The following is an 18608-nucleotide window of genomic DNA, read 5'->3' on the forward strand; positions in this document are numbered from 1 at the left end:
GACAAGGCTCCGAAAACGATGCCACCATGGTGGTCACGACATTCAGGATGCTGCCATCGCCTATCTAAAAAGATGTGGTTTTCACCCAGAGAAGCTCGCCGAGAAAGGGATAGGGTAACCCTCGACAACGCTCCAAGGAGATTACGACACCCGAAGACGTAGCCGTTGCTGGCCCGGTGAACCACCGGACTAGGCTTTCGCCTGGGACCCTACAACCTTGACTGCAGATCGCCGTCCACCAACTCAGAACCACCACACAGACAAATGGCAGCACGTGGCATCCACCACACCGCACCGACGCCCCTTCATCGGCCGACTTCAACGAACCACCACCCCTGAGAGCTGGCCCAGGACTCCTCCGTTCCACCACCCGCTGGCCGCCTCACCAGATTTGGCCGAAGGAGAACCCGGGACTAGGTGGTATTGCTTCGGCAGCCTGAGCTTGCCCTACTGACGAGTTGCCGCCTCAATCCAACTTAGAAACTCCCCGCAAAGAAGGGGAGGAGCTCCATGAAGGCCGAGGGTGCCGACCGGCAACGAGGAAGACGAACCACCGCCACCAGCTTCCTTTGCACTGCAATCTAGCCGCCGGTGGTGCTGCTGCTCCGGACCGGCGCTACCGGCCGGCGCCCCCGAAGTCCGGTCGCCGCGCCTCACCTGGCCACCGCGATAGCATCCCGGCTGCCCAGCCACCATTCCGAGCCGCCACCGAGGCCTGGACGACCCACCGCGCCATGGGCTGGCGCCGGGCGGCCAGGCCGAGCGAGTGAGCGGGGGTGCCGCTGCCGCTCCGGGCAAGCTGCGCTGCCCGCCGCCTCCGCGCGCCCGCCTCCTCCGCGACCGGCTGGCCACGACGAGCCGCGGCCATCCGCCGCCCGCTGACGAGCCTCCTCCATCCGCCGCCCGCTGACGAGCCGCCTCCGCGCGCCTCCACGCCGAGCCGTAGCCGTCCGCCGCCTTCGCGCCCGTGCCGGGCCGACCTAGCCGCAGCCGGCCGCCACCACGACCGCATGCCGTCGCGCCGCCGCCGTGCAGATCCAGGCGAGGGAGGGCCGGATCCGGCCATGGGGGCTCTAGATCCGCCACCTCCTCCCCACCTCGCCGCCGTAGCCGCCACGGACCATGTCGGTGGGGAGCTTCGTCGTCTTCGTCCTTCGTGCCGAGGAGGGAGACGCTACGAAGAGAAGAAGGCCTCGCCGCCGCCTTCCCTACCCGCTGCTGGCTTCGCCGCCGGTGGGCTCCAGCGGCGGCGAGGTGGGGGGAGGGAGGGAGAGAAGGCGCGAGCGGCTAGGGTTTTTCGCCCCCGAGCCGCCCGACGCGGGGGAGCAAATGCCTTTCTCCCTTGGGAATTAGCAACCACATTAACAGTGTCAGTCGACTGGCTTTGCAAGTTTCAGAAAAAGAAGAATATCATCTAAAAAGGAAACAGAACAATAATACCAGAGATTTTTTACAGTAGATAGGAACTAAGGGTTGGTATTTCTCGATACCCTAACATTGCCATGCCAAACCTTGGGTATGCCACAATTTGTTATTATATTATTTGGTTGGTTAGTGCACTTGCATCATATCTCACTTTGCTAGTATTTGGGCCTACGCATCATAGACTCATCAAATTCTTACCAAACTTATACATATATGGCCAACAAATTGATAACATCACTTTGTGTGGCATGACATACACGCTTGTGACAAAGTGAGGTGTGGCGGCCATCAACCAAACAACCCATTGTGATAGGGTGATGGTACTGCATCGTGATAGGATGGTGGAAGGGTAATAATGTTATTTTTTTCATTATAAAATTCCCCATGGTTGGATGAGGCAGGCAAAGCAAAAGAAAGGAACTGCCATAGGCGGCAAACGCTAGTTTCCTATCTCCTCTCTACTCATACTCGACGACGCCACTGCTTTCATCGCGATTCGTTGCAGTGTCATTCCCCCTTCTTCCACTCGTGCAACGCTTACGTATAGCAAAAAAAAAATAAATTTTCTCCGTTTCACAATATAAGTTATTTTAGTATTTTCACATTCATATTGATGTTAATGAATCTAAATAGATATATATGTCTAGATTCATTAATATCAATGTGAATGTGGGAAATATTAGAATGACTTACGTTGTGATTTGTGAAACGGAGGGAGTATTATATTTTAGACGGACACAGTAGTTTACAAGTAACTAACTCAAGGTAAATATGTCTATTTGTCACCATTCATGAAATCATTCTTTTAAGGTGATACTAAATCAAAGGAATCATGGACCAGGAGACAGTTGCCAGCATCTTACAGAAGCCAAGATCAAGTGTTCTACAAGAACTTTCAAATCTTTGAGCAGCGAACTCGGCGTGATCTTCAGCAGCAACACCAACCCCATCATACCCACCACTACTATCACTTCGAGCGATGATCGCATGAATCTTCAGCACCCCTGTACTTTCGACGACGGCGACACTCCGGGCAAGCTTGATCACTCCATCATCAGCAACAGCTAGTACTGAACCATCGTTACTGGAATCAGCAAACACCACATCGTCGTCGTAACCATCGGTCCTCGCGACAATTCTTCCGCAAAAACCGCTTGATCCTTGAACAACTCTAACCTCGATCGCCGCCTCCACCGCCCCCGCGAGATTGGCGAAGGTGACCTCTACCGAGCAACGCTTGCCTGGCCTTGCCTTCGACCTAACCTGCCCAACCATGCAATTCGGCCCCATTGTTTCATACACAATGTATCTGGCACTCAACACCTTATCCCTATCAGATTGCGTTTTCCCCCTAACCTTGAGATCGACTTCGAATTCGATACGCTGGGAGCAGTTGATTGCACGGATAGGTCCTGTCAAGACGAAAGACGGGTCCTGCAAATTAAACATCCAGGTTATTTGGTTAAAAACTACTAGTAGCAAACATATATTGTTGTAGCAAATATTGTTTAAAAAAAGCAATATTGACATGATATATTCTCTGAAGTAAACCAGTTAGAACTTCGATCAGCAACCCAAGCAATCGATGTTATAGAGAATGTAGCATCGATGGTTCAAATCTAGGTGAAATTTCATCTATAGATATCTGAAATACTCAAGTATCCATTAAAAAAGAAGTGATCAAATAGGCCCTTTTTAAATTTTATTCTTCAGCACAATGGCACGAAATATTTAACTACAATGAACCACTTGCAAATAGCATATGCAAGATGTTGGACATATATGGAGTTTCAGTTCAGTTAGATTATAACCAATTATTTATGTTGTTAAAATCCGTACCAACTGTCAATGTTTCGGTCTGGAAAAGATTGTTTTCCTCCCCACTTCGAAATCTCAATTCAATGTAATCTCAATTCACCACAAACAAAGACGGTGTTCAATATCGCAAATTTTATTTTTATAAAAAGTATCGGATGGACACAAATTTTTGAAGTACCCTTCCTGAATAGTTACAAATTTGAGCATATTTTAGCCATATCCGAAGAAATATTCCCTAACACAAGGGACTGAAAATCCTGGAATTTCACTCCGAGATATACTGAACCCCACATTTTTACAATTTATTATAAGTATACATCTATATATAATATACCTCCGTGGTGAACGTCTGGGCGTCGTCCCTCGGGCGATTGAAGATGTAGTTGCGCTTGCGGTCGAGCCCATCGCGCGCCGCGACGAAGCCGAAGACGTCAATCGGCCACTCCAATCCGCCCGTGAGGTCGATCACCCTGCACGAGTACACCTCCACGCAGGGGGATATCCGCGCCCCCGGCGTGTGGAACGTCGGACCCCTAGCTGCAGCAAATTGCAAAAAAAAAAAAGAGATCAAATTAGAGATATTATTATATCGATCGTGTTTTGATCTTCTTCTTCTCCTGGATGTATATATATTCGATCATGATCCAGATCGAATTAATTAATTGTTTCTAAGATTTCAGGAATTAGGAGAAAAATTAGTACTACTTACTGACGTCGTCGATCTTGCAGCCGTAGTAGTCCCACAACCACTCGAAGAATACGCGGTACTCGTACGGGTTGGGTTCGGAGTCGTCGTCGTCGTCGTCGACGACGACGAGCTGCCTCTTCGCCTCGCCGTCGCCGGCAACGGCGACGTCGAGGATCGCCGCCGCCTCCGAAACAGACGTCTCCGCGGCCATTGTTGCAGATCGATCGATCGATCGAGTCGGTTCAGTTAATCGGTCCGCTTTTTTTTCCCCTTTATCTTTTAAAAAAAATAGTATCAGAGTTTCCTTTTTCTAAAACTAACACCCGTGCATTGCAACGTGATATTCAAATAATATGTGGATTATTTTTATTCTTTGCTTCTTCTTTTTCTCATGTATATATATGGCGGCAGAAGCAAAAGACGGTAATTAACCTCCTGCATCTATAGTGATAGTGAATTCACCTATTAGAGCTTATTATTTATTTATTTATTGGGCCGAGGATACCCGGTTGGGCGGGGCCTAGTGGGCCACGGGACAGTGACATCGCCGTTCACCAAGGAAAAGCGCATTAAAAGGTCACACAACTTGGCTGGAAAAAAATATACCCCTAGGGTTGATAATACTCATCCTTTTGGACAAGAACACGATTTTAAAAAAACAACTTTAGCCATTATTTTTTATTATAATATATATAAAAGTGTTAACAAATATATTATTTTATTAAAATACTTTTCAAGACTAATTAGTTTATAAATGTAGTCGCCATATTAAAAAGATAAATATTTTAAAAACGATTCATAATTAAAGATTCTAAAGTTTGACCTCACCCTTATCTAAAACGATAAGTATTATCAGCCCGAAGGAAGTAGCTCATGAGGATATCTGAGCCTGTAGTTGTGGCAGAGACGAGTGGACGTTGCGGGTGAGGAGGAGGATGACTGATTTTTTTTCAGGTTTTCTATAAATATGTATACAAATTAAGTTTCCATATTATGTATATATTACATAAAAAATACATATGTATATTATATATATATATTGCATATATACGTATGTGTATACTTTATATATACATATATATACACTAAAGAGAAGAGAGAGACTTTAGGGGGGTGGACTAATCGTACGAGCGCGTGGGCATGCGCCCAGCCGCCAATTAGCCGCCCGTGGCGAACGCAGAATTAAAAACAAGATGGGACGAAGATATTCGTTTCATAAAGACAACTAAAGCAACAAATACCATATTTATACTGTAATCGCATAAAAGTATAGTATAATCAATAAATTAAGGCAAATAAAACCATTTTAAAACAAAGCAATAATCGTTATGCCATATCTAATTCATCATACACCAAAAGATTGATAAAACATGATTGATAGATATCTTTTAAAAGGATAAACATATTAGAAGACATATCGTCAATAAATCACTAAGCCTTTATAGGGACTCTAGGATGTTTAGGCAATTCTATTCGCTGATCATCCATGGCTTGAAACCTCAGTTTAACTTTTTTAAAATCGAGTCCTCCAAGAATCTCCTTCTCAATGTAGGACAATATCATGTCATTGAGCCATTCGTCAGACATCCTATTGCACAAATATGTCTTGATTATAATCATAGCCAAGAATGCTCTTTTAACAACAAGTGCATGATATACCTTGATTTCTTGCCGATGATACTTCTGTCACCAGCTAGGCATGGCATTCGGACTCAATGGACTTCCTCGCCCGTAGCCAGCAGCGGCGATGTTTGTAGGCTCCATCGAGTTGAATGCGAACCGGAACCACGGCCTGTCCATCTATATATGTCCATAGCGGCAGGACGGCAGCGGCTAGGGTGCTAGGCAGCTAGCCACCGCTCGGAGCTGTGTCGACGATGTCCTGTACTCCTGTGGCTGTTGCCTGTTGGCCTACTGTCGCCTGCCCATACCGGGGTACCCTGTTGCCGCCGGTGCGCCCTGCTGTGAGCTGTCGCTGGCGGCTGCTGCCGTGCTGCGCTAGCTGCTGTGGACTGCTCGTCGCGCAGGGACAGCCGAACGCTGGATGGGGGTGGGGCTAGGGTGGCACCGCGGCTGCGCGGCAGATGACAGACACCGTACACGCTAGACGACGAGGCGGGCAGGCAGACGGCGCCGAGCAGGAGAGCGAGCTGCGAGCATGGTCGGGTCGGCTGTCGTCCGTCGCTAGGGCTAGAGCGGGCGTCGTGCCTGTGCGGGACTGCGGACAGTGAGACGCGCCCGGCTTGCGAAGTCGCGGTCGCGGAGACGAAGCGTTGATCACGCGCGAGTAGCGAGATGCGGTGAGTCCGTCATTCCCTGAAAAATCGAAATTGAACACTTGGGCTACTCACTTATGGGCCAATTGCGAATAGGATGCGGTGGTGGGCGGCCCAAGAGGGAAACGGAGAGATGGGGGCGACGCGGGCCGTAGCTGGGCCGGTCACCCCATGCCGCCCAATGGGTACGTCCACCCCTCAATCCCTCATGCGCTGCTGGCCTTCAAGTGGGGGCATTATCAGCGATGGCGCGGGCCTCCTCGCCTCATGGAAGCGAGACGACCATGACTTCTGCCGGTGGAGAGGCGTCCGGTGCAGCAACCTCACCGGCCATGTCGTCAAGCTTTCGCCTTCGCAACAATCGTGCCGATGATTTATCAGACGATGTACTGATGGATCTCTCTTTGGCAAGATAAAGTCCTTCCTTGCTCTACTCGCATCATCTAACGGCCTATGTTCCCGGAGCTCTTGGGGTTCTTTCAAGAAGTTGATATATCTCAACCTATCCAGCTTGGTAATCTCTCGAAGCTGCACTACCTTGATAACTCACTGTGCGACAATCTGTATTCCGCTGATCTCTCTGTTTTTCTTTTAGAGAAGGACATTTTTTACCCGCTGATCTCTCATGGTTAGCATGTCAACCTTTTCATTTTATTTTTAGATAATATCACGTCTACCTTTGATGCGATTCCTCAGTATGGAGTCGGTAAACCTTAGCACCATAGGCCATAGCTGATTGGCCTCATGTGTTGAACACCATTGCTTCATTGAGGGTCCTAGATCTTTCCAATTGCTCTCTTACAAGTACAAACTAGTCATTGTCACACCTTAATTTCACAAATCTTGAGGAGATTGGCCTCTCCTTCAACTACTTTGACCTGACATGCTTGAAGGTGAAATCCCTTCAAGCATGCCAAAATTAACATACTTAAGTACTTTGGACTTGTCCTACAACAATCTTACAAGACTCTACAACAATAATCCGTCTATGTACGATGGCAACGCCGGTCTGTATGGGGATCTTCCTAAGCGGAAATGCCCTGGGACCGACGCATCAAATGATTATATATGAGTTAAAAAGATCGCTGTGAGTAACTGTACGTATCTCTGCTTTGGACTTGTCATTGGATTTGTACTTGGACTTGTATCTCTACCCTTGTTTTCAAGAAATCTTGGAGGATTGCTTATTTCCGCCTTTTCGACAAGGTATATGACAAAGCATATGTGTTTCTGGTTGTTACTTAGAACATTCTGGCTAGCAAGGAGGCCGCCAAACAATTAGTGCTGGTGATCCGCTGCTGCCACTATGACTTAGTGAGAATGATTATAGATTTGTAGTGTACTATCTCTGTTAGATTGTGTGTTTTTTTTTGGTCATTCTTAAGTTGAAAATAATGTTGAATGTTGTCTTGTTCACATAATGTAATGATTGTTGTCTTCTGTTTGCGATTCTTGTACTATCTCTGTTGTCAGGATAAATACAACAATTTGGTAATTTGGTCATTTTCTGTTACTTCCAGTTCCACTCATGGCAGTGCCTGACAACCACAAAGATATCATGCTGAATCTGGTTCAGATATTCCTATCGTCTAACCAAGATATTATTATGCTAAAGAAACTACCCCAGTACCATCAGCTCTGTGCAGCTCTAAGCTTTCCAGGGTGGATAGACAACCTTGAGCCAATATCCTGCCAGTCCAGCCTATTTTGGCCCATACTGAACTTAGCATGGTAAAAATTAATTTGAGTTATAGACTTTTAGGCCCATGGAGGTCTGCACCTGTCAAGATGTGTCACTAGTAGAGAAGACCAATTCAATGCGAGTTTCAAAACACCCATCAGTGCTGGACTTAGAACCGACACCTCTATGCCGGTACTGATGAGATGGGTTTATCGATGTCGAATTGAGAGGCAACACCGATTGGGAATGGAACAACTAAAAATAAAAGCACAAAGATCGGCTCAATTCATCGAGCCGATGTTTCGAGCCATGATCAACATCACAAATTCAGAAATTAAATCTCAAAATCATCACAAATCCAACCAAAATGAAGCAGAAAATATCATCACATAAACATTACAAACTGATAACATTCATCACAAACCTGAATTAATTACAAATAAAATACATTAAGCTACCACTGTCAATGGAGGCCAAAGCCACTGCCCCATCGCTCATAGAAGGCCGAGGTTCACCGTCAACGGAGATGGCAGCAGATCTTGTGGTCTGGACAAACAGGTGGAGCATGTCACCACCAGCGACCGGTCGAGAGTGTAAGGAGCACTCCGGTGATGGGTGGAGCGTCGCCCTAGAGGGATCCAAGGAACAACAGGTAGTAGGTAGAAGGTGGCAGGATCCTTTTCCATCCACCATGCCGACACAGCTCCTCTTCCACCCCTTCTCGCCTTGGTGGGGTTTGTGGCTAAGGGCTTATTTGGTTGTTGACCGGGCCTAGGGGTTCTCGCTCAGGCAGGTCGGTCTAGCCGTAGGCGTTCAAAATCGGACGCCTGAGAGTTGTGCCTTAGTCAGGTGAGATTTCCAGGGCATGAAGTAAACAGGCCCTAAGTCCCACCACTAGGCCACAGGCGGAAGGGCTAGCATAAATCATGTATTGTCTATGGCTGCGTTAGTTTGTTCTCTTTCTCAACACGAACAGTGCGCATGGAAAACGGAGCGGTCCATTAGCACGTAATTAATTAAGTAGTATTAGCTAATTTAAAAATGGATCAATATAATTTTTTTAAACAACTTGCATATATAAACTTTTTTTATAAAAAACATACCATTTAACAGTTTGAACTGGCTGAACTGGATAAACGAGAGGGGAGAGCTGAACTGCCTGGAACGAACGCACCTAAGTTTCAGGACTGGAGCAAAAAAAAACTATTTTGCTCCATGTAGGACAAATATATGGTGTCGTCTCAAGTTACAATCAAGACTGAGTAAAACGATCAACAATGTAGAGTTAATGGACATGTGTCACATCGTTCGAGGTACATCGATCTCTCAGCTACAAGTCTTTTATCAAAGCGACTTATCAACTGAACGCAAGTGACAGCCCCAAAGAGAAGTCGTCGTTGATCTCGTCTGCTACATGACACTAGCTAGAATAAAGTGCTATACTAGGTGAAGTGAGTTGGTGACTCAAGAATCAAGATACCCTTTAATTAGGAGCTTTTTCCTTCAAAATATTATCTGGATTCTCTGATAATTACATTCTTCATAGATTTCTTTTTAAAGATAATGGAAATATTTTACTTCTCCCGTCTTCTTTCCCAATGGACACACAGCCAAAAGTTTTTTTCCCCCAAAAGAAAAGACAAGACATAGAGTGATGGGAACAAGTCTACTCTACTGTCATGTAAACCTTGAAACTTTAAGTATGAATATTTTTCCCAATTATTTTGGTTAAATACAGTAAGATATATATATTCTTGATGCAACTAGATTCCAATTTTCTCCTATGTAAAAGTGCATGCACTATGATGATTTAATGATATAGTATAACAAATGGACAGCTTGCGTACATAATGCATGCATAATGACTTCTTCCTGGTCAAGCCAACTTGCCAGGAAGTAGGAAACTAAATGGATTCTAATCCCCATAGGATATCCACTCCTGTCATCCAAATACTTTTTTAAAAAAAAGATAAATTAATATGCGATATAATACTCCACAGCAAGTTAAAATTCAATCACCAAAAGTCGTAAAAAATACAAATTTAACTCTAACTATAGTATATACGTGCTCTTACAACCATATTTATTGTTTTATAATATGTTTGTAAAGTGATATATCATGTATTAATTTATCTTGATAATTTTTTTAATTTTTCATAACTATTTAAATGAAATGTAAGAAGCGAGAGTACATCATTATTTGAGATTTTTTTTAGAAAAAAAAATTAAAAAACATAAGTCACGCATAAAGTACTCATATTTTATCATCTAATAACAACAAAAATACGAATCATAAATTTTTTTTTTCAAATGAGACGAACAATTAAAGTAGAACACGGAAAACTCATGGCTGCGTTTAAAATGGAATGGAAGGAAGGAGTACTAAGTTGGTCACTGTTGGAGAGGTACAGTGACTTTGACCTAGCTTTCTTGAAATGGCTTTTTAACCACCATGGAGAGTCACTTTTGCTGATGGATAATAACACAAGCATCCATCAAGCCACTTGCTATACCAAAACACACAGTGAACCAGCATCTCACACTGCAGCTAATCAATCACTTAGCCATGCTCATGCGTCATCCGACCATCGCCGCCGCCGCCGCCGCCGCCGCCTCCATCCTCCTCCTCATGATCGCCGCCGATGGCCAGGCGGCGACGACGACACCGCCATCACCACCACCTGCAGCCATCGGCAACTACTGCAAACCGCGCGAGAGAGACGCGCTGCTGGCGTTCAAGGAAGGCGTCACCGACGACCCTGCAGGCCTCCTCGCCTCTTGGCGACGAGGTGGCGGTCAGCTGCAGGAGGATTGCTGCCAATGGCGAGGCGTCCGGTGCAGCAACCGCACCGGCCATGTCGTCAAGCTCCGCCTCCGCAACGACCACGCCGGAACAGCGCTGGCCGGCGAGATAGGCCAGTCTCTGATCTCGCTGGAGCATCTCAGGTACCTCGATCTCAGCATGAACAACCTTGCAGGTTCCACTGGACATGTCCCTGAGTTCTTGGGCTCTTTCAGAAGCCTGAGATATCTGAATCTATCTGGGATAGTGTTCTCCGGCATGGTGCCGCCTCAGCTCGGTAACCTTTCGAACTTGCGATATCTCGATCTCTCCAGGATAAGATTATCCGGCATGGTTCCATTTCTGTACATTAATGATGGTTCATGGTTAGCACACTTGTCCAATTTGCAATATCTGAAACTTGATGGGGTAAACCTTAGCACAGTAGTTGATTGGCCACATGTTCTGAACATGATCCCTTCTCTGAAGATTGTTAGCCTTTCTTCTTGCTCACTTCAGAGTGCAAACCAGTCTCTCCCAGAGCTTAGTTTCAAGGAACTTGAGATGCTTGATCTTTCCAACAATGATTTTAACCACCCAGCTGAGTCTAGTTGGATTTGGAACCTGACATCTCTCAAGCATCTCAATCTTAGCTCGACTAGTTTGTACGGTGATATTCCGCAAGCGCTAGGAAACATGCTGTCCCTCCAAGTTCTTGATTTCTCATTTGATGATCATAAGGATAGCATGGGCATGAGCGTGTCGAAAAATGGCAAGATGGGCACCATGAAAGCAAACTTGAAGAATCTATGCAATTTGGAAGTTCTAGACCTCGATTGTAGGCTAGAATATGGAAATATTATGGATATATTTCAGAGTTTGCCACAGTGTTCACCCAGCAAACTGAAGGAAGTTCATTTGGCTGGCAACAGTTTAACCGGGATGCTACCAAATTGGATTGGAAGGCTAACAAGCTTAGTCACTCTTGACCTCTTCAATAACAGCATCACTGGACAGGTGCCTTCTGAAATAGGTATGCTCACAAATCTGAGGAATTTGTACCTACATTTCAATAACATGAGTGGTACCATCACAGAGAAGCACTTTGCGCACCTGACGAGCTTGAAGTCGATATATTTGTGTTACAATCATTTGAAGATTGTGATGGATCCTCAGTGGTTACCTCCCTTCAAATTAGAGAAGGCTTACTTTGCATCTATTACGATGGGCCCCTCATTTCCTAGATGGCTTCAATCACAGGTTGATATTGTCGCACTTGCTATGAATGATGCAGGCATAAATGATACATTCCCAGACTGGTTCTCTACAACCTTTTCAAAGGCCAAGTTGTTGGAATTTCCCGGTAATCAAATCAGTGGTGGATTGCCAACAAATATGGAAAACATGTCATTGGAAAAATTATATCTGAAATCGAACCAAATAGCGGGTCTGATTCCTCGCATGCCGCGAAACCTCACTACATTAGATTTATCAAACAACTCATTGTCAGGACCTCTGCCACTAAATATTGGATCTCCAAAACTAGCTGAGTTGAATCTGTTATCCAACCGTATCACCGGGAATGTTCCACAATCTATTTGTGAACTGCAGAATTTACATGGCCTAGACTTATCCAACAATCTACTTGACGGAGAGTTTCCTCAATGTTCTGGGATGAGCATGATGTCATTTTTTCGTCTGAGTAACAACAGCTTTTCTGGCAACTTCCCATCTTTTCTTCAGGGTTGGACAGAGTTAAGCTTCCTTGATCTTTCATGGAATAAGTTCTCTGGGAATTTGCCTACATGGATTGGAAATTTCAGCAAGCTAGAAATTCTGCGGCTTAAGCATAACATGTTCTCTGGAAATATTCCTGCCAGCATCACCAAACTTGGAAATCTTTCTCATTTGGATCTTGCTAGCAATAGTATATCAGGTCCCCTGCCTCAGTATTTGGCAAATTTGACAGGAATGGTTCCGAAGCAATATTATACGAACGAGCATGAAGAGAGACTATCTGGATGTGACTACAAATCTCTTGTGACCATGAAGGGGCTGGAACTTGAGTATGATGAAGAAAATGTAACTGTGGTGACCATTGATTTGTCCTCAAATCTTTTGACCGGTGTGATTCCTGAAGACATTACTTATCTTCATAGATTGATAAATCTGAATCTATCGAGTAACTATTTGAGTGGAAAAATTCCATATTCGATTGGGAACATGCAGTCATTGGAATCGCTCGACCTCTCGAAGAACATGCTCTATGGTGAAATCCCACAAAGTTTGTCTGATTTATCGTCTTTAAGTTTTCTGAACCTATCTTATAACAATCTTGTGGGAGGAATACCATCAGGGACACAACTTGGCACCCTCTATGATCAAAACCATCATCTGTATGATGGCAATGATGGTCTTTGTGGGCCTCCTCTCCAAAAAAGCTGTTATAAAAGCGATGCATCAGAGCAAGGTCACCTGATGAGAAGTAAACAAGGTTTTGACATAGGGCCATTTTCCATTGGAGTTGTGATGGGATTTATGGCAGGTCTCTGGATTGTCTTCTATGCCCTTTTGTTCAGGAAATCTTGGAGGGTTGCTTACTTCTGTCTCTTGGACAAGGTGTATGATGAGGTTTGTGTGATTGCGGTTGTTGGTTGGGCAAGATTGACAGGAAGAACAGATCCGAGATTGCTGATGTCGCATGTCTCATGGTCATCCATCGACTCTGACGAATCCTATGAATAGATGAAGATGAAAAAGCTGAAGCAGGTGTAAGACTATTAGTTGGGTTGTATATTTTGTCATGTATGGAGCTTATTAGAGCAAGTACCCTAAATGCATATGATGCATAGATCTACAATGATGTGTATATATCTGTTTGTACTGGTACAGTTGTGTAGTGTGTCAGAAATCACCCTTCAGACTAAATCCTGAACTCACTCTTTCTATCAGAGCTCTGTTCTGAATGTTGTAGGACAGCTACAGTACCTGAAGAAAGATGAAAACAGAACAAGCAGAGCTGGGGCAGAGGTTTTGCGCTGCAAACTTCATCAGCTTTTCTGGGCTTATATTCTCCCTTAATAAGCAACTACGATTGGCTGAAAAATTCTAAATCAGCTAGTCCCTGAAAGACTAAACATTCTAATTACTTCCTGTTGAACTGGGCTTACAAACTAAAGAAATACTAACTGAAATGAGATTAAATCAGAAGGAAAATGGAATGAAGTCCAGTGGCATATCGTGGATTTTAGACATGGGTGATCCAACTTGCATAATTTTTTTTGAATACCGCAAATATAACTAGACGATATTCAATAGAAATATAAAATTAATCAAATGCGCATCATGATATATTAATAATGTTTTTTTCTGTCCCCCTTTTCCCAAGAGTTTTTACAGAATTTACCCTCAAAATTTGGCGCTCCAGATCTTAAAGTACTAATTATGTGCCACAATCACATTACTGGTCAAGTTCCTGGATCTGTTTGCAAGTTGAAAAACATAAAAATATTTGATTTAGCATACAATTTTCTCGAGGGAGAACTTACCAACTGTTTTAGGATGCCAAACTTATATTTCCTACAATTAAGTCACAGCAGGTTTTCAGGAGAGTTCCCATTACGCCTCCCCGCTATACGGTCATTGACTTTCCTTGATCTTGCATTTAACAATTTCCATCCCCGCAATTTCCATGGAGCATTACCAGTGTGGATTGGAGATATGGAGAGCTTGCGATATCTGCAGCTAAGTCATAACTTCTCCTACGGTGATATTCCACTCAATATCACAAATATTGATAGCCTTCAATACTTGAATAATTTAGCTGGCAACAACATATCAGGATCAATTCCTTGGCCTTTGTAAAATTTAACATCAATGACAATAAAACTTTCGGCGAGAATTGAAGTTGATCCATATGATGCTCTTACAGAAAAATATCTAACCATGGAAATTTTATCACTAGTAACTAAGCATCAAGAGCTTATGTACGGTGCAGCCGGAAGTTCTCGTGTGGTTAGCATTGATTTGTCACTCAACCATTTAACTGGTGAAATTCCATATGAAATATATAACTTCTCTTGATGGATTGATGAACTTAAATTTATCAAGGAATCACTTGGGCGGGAAAATGTTGGAATTAATGAATGGGCCTTAGCCCACTCGAAGATTAATTCTTTGGAAAATCACAAAAGCCCACCTCATGGGATGGCATGCATGTGGAGTTTAGTACCACCTTGCTTATTCTAGGAGAGGGGGACCTTATTAAAAGGGAGGATGCCCTCCTAGTCACTTGAAGCATGTGTGGTGGAGAGAAGAGGGGAAACACGCGCGCGCTCGCTCGCCTCGCCTGGCAGGGCAGGCGGCGCGCGTGCACGACGTACGCGTCGAATGGTCCGAAAAATTGGCTCCTCACCCTTGCGCAGATGCAGCCTCCTTTTGCAGTTTTGTTTTGCTGCAAATTCGGATTCGTTTTTGTTTTGGAAACGTTCCGAAAAATCCGGTGCGTGCAAACGGCGTGATCTTGAATGGGGTTATCTTAAACATTAAGCTAATTAGAGGTGAGAATGGGATTACACTCTTGCAGTCCCATTATGTGGAGAAGATCTTGAATCGTTTTGGCTACATTGATAGTAAGCCTTCTCCAACACCTTATGATCCTAGCTTGTTGCTTCGCAAGAACAAGAGAATTGCTAGGAATCAACTGGAATACTCCCAAATCATTGGCTCGTTGATGTACCTGGCTAGTGCAACTAGGCCTGATATCTCCTTTGCTGTGAGCAAGTTGAGCCGATTTACCTCTAATCCGGGAGATGATCACTGGCGTGCGCTTGAGCGAGTAATGCGCTATCTGAAAGGTACTGTGGAATTGGGGCTTCACTATACTGGGTATCCTGCGGTACTGGAGGGTTATAGTGATTCTAACTGGATCTCTGATGTGGATGAGATCAAAGTCACTAGTGGATATGTTTTCACACTGGGTGGTGGTGCTGTTTCATGGAGGTCTTGCAAACAGACCATTTTGACGAGGTCAACCATGGAAGCAGAGCTAACGGCACTGGATACTGCTACTGTTGAGGCAGAATGGCTGCGTGATCTATTAATGGATCTGCCTGTTGTTGAAAAACCGGTGCCGGCTATCCTTATGAACTGTGACAATCAAACGGTAATTGTCAAAGTGAATAGTTCTAAGGATAATATGAAATCGTCTAGACATGTGAAAAGACGATTGAAGTCTGTCAGGAAATTAAGAAACTCCGGAGTTATAACGTTGGATTACATCCAAACAGCGAGAAACCTGGCAGATCCCTTCACGAAGGGACTATCACGAAATGTGATAGACAATGCATCGAAGGAGATGGGTTTGAGACCCATATGAGTTATACTATGGTGGTAACCCAGTCTATGTGATCGGAGATCCCGTGAATTAGATCCTGGGAAGAACAAACCATTAGTAAACTAGAGGAGAGTATCAATATATATACCATCTCCAAGTGAAGATGCATGTACTCTCGTGAGCTGCAAGGCAGGTTGGCTATGCCTTAATGAGTTCTGTTGACTTTAATTAGCAAAGATGTTGTCCTGTAGAGCATTCTTGAAAGAACTCACCTTTGTGAGCTTGACTGTTGGTCGCAGTCTATGAAGATTTTGGGTGAATCTTCTAGGAAGCTTACTAAAGACCTAGGAGTATGACTTATACGCTCCACCCGAGGGGTAGTCTACAGACGGTCTAGTACCAGATAAGACTTTGAGTGAAACTTGCTTGCACAAGACTTGCAATTCAAGGCGTAGTCCATTGTTCAAGTTGTGAGTAAGTGTAGCTTGGAATTCTAGGTGGATGTTCAACCTTAATTGGTCTCCATCGAACCGCTGGTATATAAACAGTACATTGGAAAAGGCAAATCTCAGTGGGATTTTGAGATTTGGTGGGGGATTGTTGGAATTAATGAATGGGCCTTAGCCCACTCGAAGATTAATTCTTTGGAAAATCACAAAAGCCCACCTCATGGGATGGCATGCATGTGGAGTTTAGTACCACCTTGCTTATTCTAGGAGAGGGGGACCTTATTAAAAGGGAGGATGCCCTCCTAGTCACTTGAAGCATGTGTGGTGGAGAGAAGAGGGGAAACACACGCGCGCGCTCGCTCGCCTGGCCTGGCAGGGCAGGGCAGGGCAGGCGGCGCGCGTGCACGACGTACGCGTCGAATGGTCCGAAAAATTGGCTCCTCACCCTTGCGCAGATGCAGCCTCCTTTTGCAGTTTTGTTTTGCTGCAAATTCGGATTCGTTTTTGTTTTGGAAACGTTCCGAAAAATCCGGTGCGTGCAAACGGCGTGGAGTCCGGATAAGTTACGCGCGACTTATCCGGTTCGGTTACGCGCAGTAGAGATCGTGCGGGCGCCCTGATCAAGCGACCCTTCTCTATATAAACCGACCTGCCGTCTTCACGCAGCACACGCAAAAAATCAATCTAGGGTTTGCCTCCTACTCTGTACTGCGCCGTCGCTCGTAGACTACTCCATCCCGCTCGCCGGCGTGCACCAGCGATCGGGAGAGCAGGTCTCCGGAACCTCTGTCTTTGACGTCCTGCACCGGGAGAAGGCGGCAATAAGGTTTTTGGGAAGCGCTTCGCGCGACTGCTCCCTGTTCGTTCGCGACGGCTCGCCTTCCTCTTCGCTCGCGTGTTTCGTGCCTTCGTAGACACCTGCGAAAAGTTTCGACCAAGCAGCCGGTCTTTTCGTCACCTCGGTACGTGTTCAATATGTTGCGCATATTTGATCTGTTCATGTTATACTGTGTAGTTTACATGTGTAGATCTAATGATGCGTTCATGCTAGTTTTCATCTGTAATGTCATGATTTATTTATGGAATAGATTAAATCATTATATGTCTATAATCTCAACAGAAAATTCCAGATGATATCGGAGCAATGAAATCATTGCAATCACTTGACCTGTCAATGAACCGTATTTCCGGTGAAATCCCAATGAGCCTGTCAGACTTGACATTTTTAAGCTCCTTAGACTTATCGTGTCACAATCTTGTTGGAAGAATACCACAGGGACATCAACTTGACACCCTCTATCCAAACAACCCATCCATGTATGATGGGAACGGTGGTCTGTGTGGACCTCCTCTTCAAAGGAATTGTTCGGCACCAAAGCTTGGCAGTCAAAACAAAAGTGTGAACGATTCAGAGCCAACAATGTTATTTTGTTTTGGGATTGTGACAGGATTTTTGATTGGTCTCTGGGTGGTATTCTGCGCTGTAATGTTCATAAGATCATGGAGAGTTGCTTATTTCCGCCAGTTCGACAAGTTTTACGACAAAACATATGTTTTTGCTGTTGTTACTTGGGCCAGATTAAAAAGACAGGCAACTGCAAATTAAGTACTCCAGATCAAATTCTGGTTCTGCTGTAACAAATCTAAGTGGTATACTGATATAAATAAATGAAGGTGGAGAAGCATTCAGATATTTGTATGTTAATCTGTATAATTGTTTAGAGTTTTTTTTCATGTAGTTGATTTTAAAAAAAATGTTGTCTAATGGCTAATTAATTTTGAGCCAACCTCAAGTACGCATAATATAATGTACCTTGTTACATATAATGTATAATGTAATGTATCGCCAGCTCTGATGACTTTTAGTGTTTTTTCGATCGATTTCTTATGTTAATCGTTGTTAGTTTCAGAGATTCCAAGAACTGCAAGGGCGGAAGGGCCCCCTGACAAAGCGGATCCATTTCTTTGTGTCAGATTCCAAGGATCAGTATTTTCAGAGAAAGCACTCCCCCACTCACCGAAATTCTCTTGCTTTCAGAAATCCGAATCACGATTTGATTTCCTTTCACTCATCTGCTCTTAAATTCAACTCTCTAGTTTCATAATTTCATCTCAACTGTTTTTTTACTACATGGATAACAGGTTCATCTAATC

The 18608-nt window shown here is 44.4% G+C and overlaps 2 protein-coding genes and 1 pseudogene across 3 annotated transcripts; 2 read left to right on the forward strand and 1 right to left on the reverse strand.

Moving 5' to 3' along the window:
* Positions 1–2181: 2181 nt before the first annotated feature.
* On the reverse strand, positions 2182–4317 carry LOC107276000 (uncharacterized). 2 transcript variants are annotated; one of them, XM_066305645.1, is made up of 4 exons: positions 3953–4317; positions 3578–3780; positions 2782–2859; positions 2182–2688 (listed from the first exon to the last, which is right to left on the reverse strand). In XM_066305645.1, the coding sequence occupies exons 1-4, from the start codon at positions 4140–4142 to the stop codon at positions 2242–2244; spliced, it is 918 nt and encodes a 305-aa protein (XP_066161742.1). In that variant the 5' UTR covers positions 4143–4317; the 3' UTR covers positions 2182–2241. The 2 variants fall into 2 exon arrangements, with proteins under 2 accessions (XP_066161742.1, XP_066161741.1); XM_066305644.1 differs by having other exon boundaries at positions 2182–2859; positions 3953–4188.
* Positions 4318–10394: 6077 nt separating this feature from the next.
* LOC4350731 (receptor-like protein EIX2) lies at positions 10395–13621 on the forward strand. The gene has a single exon (XM_015761353.3). The coding sequence runs from the start codon at positions 10455–10457 to the stop codon at positions 13413–13415; it is 2961 nt and encodes a 986-aa protein (XP_015616839.1). The 5' UTR covers positions 10395–10454; the 3' UTR covers positions 13416–13621.
* Positions 13622–14004: 383 nt separating this feature from the next.
* LOC136354208 (receptor-like protein EIX2) lies at positions 14005–18060 on the forward strand (annotated as a pseudogene).
* The last annotated feature ends 548 nt before the right edge of the window (positions 18061–18608 follow it).

The sequence above is a fragment of the Oryza sativa genome, chromosome 11 (genome assembly GCF_034140825.1).
Source record: "Oryza sativa Japonica Group chromosome 11, ASM3414082v1".
Classification (NCBI taxonomy): domain Eukaryota; kingdom Viridiplantae; phylum Streptophyta; class Magnoliopsida; order Poales; family Poaceae; genus Oryza; species Oryza sativa.